The 6,199-nt window shown below is 33.2% G+C and overlaps 1 protein-coding gene across 2 annotated transcripts in view; it reads right to left on the minus strand.

Annotated features, from left to right (window-relative positions):
• Positions 1 to 1,653: 1,653 nt before the first annotated feature.
• BMP5 (bone morphogenetic protein 5) overlaps positions 1,654 to 6,199 on the minus strand; it is a 192,333-nt gene continuing 187,787 nt past the window's right edge. Inside the window, exons 6-7 of one of the 2 annotated variants that reach the window (XM_006893140.1) lie at positions 4,689 to 4,799; positions 2,177 to 2,427 (exon numbers count right to left, since the gene is read on the minus strand). In XM_006893140.1, coding sequence (XP_006893202.1) covers positions 2,278 to 2,427; positions 4,689 to 4,799 — 261 coding nt within the window. In that variant the 3' untranslated portion in view covers positions 2,177 to 2,277. Of the gene's footprint in view, positions 2,428 to 4,688; positions 4,800 to 6,199 lie in introns of both variants that reach the window. The other variant, XM_006893141.1, reaches the window with a different exon arrangement.

Below are 6,199 nucleotides of genomic sequence, written 5' to 3' on the forward strand. Positions count from 1 at the left end.
CTGAATCAATCCACCTCATAGAGGGTCTTCCCCTCCTGCGCTGTCCCTCCACCCTCCCAAGCATGATGTCCCTCTCCAAGGACCTGTCTCTCCTTGCAACATATATGGACTATAAAATGAAAGTCCTTTATTTGAGAAAAAAATATTGGATTTTCTTTAGTTTGCCTCATTTCTTTAATTCAGTGTAAATTATTCACTTTTTCTTTAGTTTTAAAACAATTTGTGTGATTTAACACCTCTGAAACCCTGCTGGAGGGTTAGTTATAGATCAGTTCTGACTCCAGGACACATAAAAAAAAACCAAGAAAGAAAAAAAAATGACAAAAAGTAAGTCTATTTTAGAAAACAAAACACAAGGCAGACAGAACAATTTAAAACAAACACTCAAAAAAAGTGTTACAGTACATTGCTTAAAGAAAGTAGCTTAGCTAAAACAGGACAAGTTATTGGGATTTTAAGTAATAGCTTTAGGATGATATTTAAAACACTGTGGATTAGAAAAAAATATGTAATCCATAAACATTTAACATTTGATTAATATTCTTAACTTTACAGTTTAAGATATATATTTTTAATCTCTCTTAAATAAAGAGCCAAATAAAAAAAAGCACAATAGACATGTTTAATATATCTTAAAATAGAGAAATATATTTAGACAGCACATTTAAAGAATGATATAATAAATTTTCTTTTTCTTACAATGGTACACCAATGACTTTAAACATATATTAATTAATGTACTCCCAAATATAGCTATTTTCAAAGTTCCTTCTAGATAAATTGTGTTTTTAAATATTCCCACATACCCAAATTACAAACATGCCCAAAATGTTTTTAAATCTATTTATGATTTTTTTTTTACAAAAGTTCTAAGAGTGCTTAATAAATGGTGCTTTAGGAGTATTTTTAGAGGAACTGTAAATAGGCATAAATGTGGAGCCACAATAAATAGCAAGTTAGTAATATAAAAGTAATTCTTCAACAAGCCAGTGCGTGGTAAAGTGGCTTTAGTGAAAAATAAAAAGAAAATAAACTTATTTCAGACAGAAGAATGCACACACATACATACAACAGAACCTTCCTAGTTTTATTTGAACTCAGAATTATTTGTATTCTAAGTTTAAAAATCCTCCCTACAAATAAGGTTTCCACTGAGCTCATTCTCAAAGATTTGAAAAATGGATTTCAGCTGTTCTTTTAAAATGGCAATTCAAATCCATTCTAGGATTTTCAGTAATTTCCTCCAGTTTAGTTTCTGGACTTTTACCCCAAATAAAATCCCTTGCATGACATCAATCAGCAAATTCAGTTATAAAGGAGAACTGAAGAAAATGGCTCTGCTGACATTTTCTGCTCTGGTATATTTTACTCAGGGAGTGAGGGGAGTGCAGTGAGGCCCATGCAAAAGTTTCTTTATTTTGGACTCTTTTTCAAAATGAATTAAAAAAAAAATCTGCAGCAGTAGTATTCTAGATAATAGGCAGACATGATTTATTTGAGGTAAGAAGGTTGTACTACAATTTTTCGCGTTAACTTGGAGAGTTATGGACACAGATTCTGGTCTGTCTCCACAGAATTCCTGAAGTTTTGAGCTCTTTGTAAAATCTACCCCTTAAGCCAAGAAATAACATGCTCCTACAGTTACACCAATTCTGTTAAAGCAAACGAGTTAAAACAATTATGTGCAATCTTTCAGCTTCTGTGTTCTGCCTACCATTTATTTATTCAAATCCAGTTCAACATTTCACTTTAGCCGATGAAGCCGAAATGCTAAAAGAAGAATTGTGTTTTCCAAAGCAGTTTTTGTTGTTCGAGTTGTTATTTTTTTCTTTAACGTTTTATTTCTAAATAAATATCTTATCCTAGTTTTCATTGGAACAACATAATCAGTTGTATTACATTACCCTCAGCAGTCTTAAATGGTCAAAGGAATTATAATTGCAGAAAATGATACAAAAATTGTATCAAGAAAAAAATGTTGAATTGGAATTGGATAGGACTCAGAATAACCCACCACAAGTGAGCCTGGGCAATCTGCTGTGTAACCCCCTGTGATCTATAAAATAGATTTTATTGATAATGTAACCACAAAGGATGATGTATACCTTTAAATAAATATAAATGACTATATACAAGATATTTTACATAGCAAGAAAGATTAAATGAGCCGGAACAATTTTAGGAAATTTCCCTGGATTTTCTTTCTTAAAGTATACTTTTTATTGCAGTCATAAACTTTAATACAGATCTTTTAGTTATTGCCATTATTATTTAATATTAGTGGCAGCCACATGAGCGCACTACCATATTTCTGTATTTTTTCAGAATGACATTAGAGCTGTCATCAAAATATAGCACAGAGATGGCATTTAATTTGGTTGGTGCACAGCAAGGCTTTGGTACATGATCAGGAAACATCAGATGAACCTGGCACAGAAAGAAAACACAAATATTTTAGGGAATAATGCAGTCATTTAATTTACAGTTTAAAAGCAATGTACATATTTCATTATTAACCACCCAATGCCCTTAAGCTGATCACTTAATTTTCCATAGTTAATTTTCTAACAATTATAAACAAACTTTGGACATAATCTGTTCTATTTCAGCTCTCCTCCACAGTTTGATTTTTACTATTTTGCTTCCTTCCTCTTTGCTAGACAAATTATCAAAAATCAGGCTATACAAAAGTTAGAAACAAAGAGCAAAGATACTTTCAAATTGAATATCCTCCTGTCCCCTGAAAAGATAATCTGAAAAAGTGGTGGTATATGAATGTAGAAACACTTCTGTAAAGGCTGATACTCATTTCAATCTGACTGGAGGTCTGCATATGATTTGCAAACACTGAGCAAAGAAACAGTGCTGTGATCTTCCACCTCCCACTCACCTAGTCTGGCCCTTCCCCCAAAGGAGTTTATGGGAAGTCCCATCAATAAGTCTTAAGGGATCTACAAAAATCCAGCACAGCCTCTTAGAGTTTTGGCTGTACAACATTCTGGCTGAAATGATATAGGAGCCTTGCATGTGGACAGAAACAGCAGAAAAAAATGAGGTGATCTGACAGAAACTTGAAATTTCCTAAGACCTCACAAAACTCAAACTTGGATGGTTTCTACAAATTTCCACTGCAGCTTGTGAGCCTCGTCAGTTTTATCTTCTATAACCCACACACATATGATTGATAACCCCTTGTTTCAATGGTCTTGGCAGTCCCGTGAAGTAGACATTCTAGGGGGAAAAATTGATGACTCTTGAATGATTTCTAAAATATATTAGTCATGAATATGCTTTCCTTTAACAAAAACATGGATTTTTAAAAAATTTTCTACATAGAACAAACCTGCAGTGTGTACAATGTGGGAAATAAAAACCTCAAAAAGAAAAACCTTTTTCATAGACATTGGAGTTTCTGCTAACTTATGTCTCACATCCCAGGACAGCGATGCTGAACAGGGTTTGGACCCAAATTACTGTCAGAATATTTTTAAATGTTTGTTTCTCAATATTGTCTTCAAGTCTAGAATCCCTAAGAACTGATAACATGCAATTATATATTTATAAGAAACAGGGAAAGAAAAGTGAAAGGAAGAAGGGAGTATTTGTCTAAAGGGCTTTCTAAAATAAATGAATCTTGATTTTAAATATTGAGTTCCTGCTCTTCCTTCCTAAAAACATACAATTAACATTTTCATACCAACTTAAACACTAGTTCAGAATGTGACACCGCCTACTGTTTCTTCTAGAAGTTTCTCTCTCAGCCTTTCAGGGATTATTCATCCTGCACGCCAAGAGTCTGTGTTGTAAATTAGCCTCACAAGAAGATTCACCGGGTATAGTGTGATTATTTACAGACCATAAAGTAAACATTTCATCATTTTATTTACAAAATTAAGACTAGGTTACTAGAGATTCAATCAAACAGTTAAATCCTGAGTATGGAAGAGAGAAAAAAAATGAAGGCTGAGTTCCACTTTCAATATTACCTTAAAAAAATTCATCAAAAGGAAAAAAGCATCATACTTATAATCTACATGGAAATATATAAGGTAGCATATTCCACATAGAGTTGTACTGTTATACTAAAGGCCAAGCCTCACTGGTGGTTCGACTCCAGCAGAAACTTCTTGGGAGAAAGATGGACTGTCTCCATCCCATGCAATTCACAGCCTTATAAACTCAAAGGAGGGGCAGCAATGAGTCACTTCCAACTCCTTGACAAAGTATGATGAATAATAGAAGACCTTTCATGATACCAAAGTATATTATGGGGCATTCTGAAATAATTAGAGCAAAAGCCTGCACATGAAATCCAGTACAATTATAAATCTTTTGCAATGGTTACTAATGAATTGTGGTTAGAGAGGCAGACTTTGAAAAATGGTGTGATTAGTCAGACTGCAGAGGGAAGAAATCAGAGCAAAATGACCACTTCATGTGATTACTCTAAAATTCCTCATTGACCTCCACCACCGCTCTAACTCTGCCCCCATTCTGGAATCAGAGTTATTTGTTCAACTAGCTTGAAATTACGAACTCTACTCGTATTTGTCAAATTGTCTCTAGGAAATAATAAAGAAGTTTGAAGAGAGAAGACAATGAATTGATATTTTTAAAGGAATGCAGTCCTTGAAATTTTCACAACATGCTTGAATAAACCATTTCAATCCTGTAAAAAGAAAGCATACCAGTGTCTGAACTATGGCGTGGTTGGTAGCATTCATATGAGCATTGAGTGGAAAAGAACATTCTCCATCACAGTAAAATGCAGCATAACCTTCTGGTGCTATAATCCAATCCTAAAATGAACATAAAATAAGGGAAAAAATATTATGACCAAAATAAAACAAGTCTTTTAATTATTATTGTGTGTGTGTACCGTCAAATTGGATCTGACTAGTACAGAAGGAGATTGCCCCTCTTTCTCCAGAGGAGCATCTGGTGGATTTGAACCATGTACCTCTTGGATTGCAGTGCAGCACCTTGCCATTAGGCCACCAGAGCTCCCAAAAATAAAACAAATCTTTAAAGGTGACTCAAATATGTATCACCTGCATTGTCTCTGCATGACCCAACAATTACAGAAAGACTGTCCTCACTTTGATTTAACCTCTAATTTGAAATTTATAACAAAAGTAAAAATATTTTTACAAGTCAAAATCTTCTGTAGTTTCTCCCAAGAAGTTGCACCATATGATATTCATAGTACATATTAATCCGTATAGCCATGCACAGCACCATAATCATGAAATAGCATTCAAAACATTGTTTAAACAGGAAATGATGAACTCTGGAAAGCTCAAGTGAACCAGAGAGGAAAAGAGGAACAAACATAATTGAGATAATTCTCATTACTTTTTAATAACTCATTTCTGGTTTTAGAGGACTGACAACTTCCTAAAGCTTTAATATTTATTCCATGTGCTGTTTTTATTTCCATTCTTGCATTAACTTTATAGTCTCTTTAGAAGGAAGGAAGTGGATTTCTGAAATGTGTGCAAAAAAAATTTTGGAAACTAAAATATTGACATATGGAATGATGGTTCTGCTTTTTGTTGTTGTTGTTTTGTTTCTCAAGAAATAATACTTGGTATAAAATGTAAATATTAGCCAACTACCCATACTGAATATTTATCATAAACTATGAAAATATTTATATTTTCATATAATAAAGCATTCTCTGAGAATATATTATAATGTGTATGTAATGGACAATGTATTGTGTATGAAAATGTGGCATATAAAATAAACTAAAAATTCCATTGAAACTCTCATTCTAAAAAGCAATTAAAATTATTTTGGTAAAATCCACTTATTAATCTGTTTGTGAAGCATATCTAAAAGATAGCAATGTTGTTGTTGTTGTTGTTGTTGTGTGCCATCAAGTTGCCTACAATTCATAGAAACCCTATATACAATAGCTCTGAAGCCTACTTCAAGTGCAGAAATTTTTCTTCTTTAAGATTTGAGTAGAAGATTTCAAAAGGCAGCGTGGGATGACAAAGTAAAATATTACAATGAAATGTGCAAGGAGTTGGAGTCAGAAAATCAAAATGACCAAACTCGCTCAGCATTTCTTAAGCTTAAGGAACTGAAGAACAAATTCAAACCTCCAGTTGCTATAATCAAGGATGCTATAGGAAGAATATTAAATGATCCAGGAAGTATTAAAAGAAGATGGAAAAAATATACTGAGTCA

This window comes from Elephantulus edwardii, unplaced genomic scaffold (genome assembly GCF_000299155.1).
Source record: "Elephantulus edwardii isolate Elephantulus edwardi_28Jun2011 unplaced genomic scaffold, EleEdw1.0 scaffold00124, whole genome shotgun sequence".
NCBI classification, from domain to species: domain Eukaryota; kingdom Metazoa; phylum Chordata; class Mammalia; order Macroscelidea; family Macroscelididae; genus Elephantulus; species Elephantulus edwardii.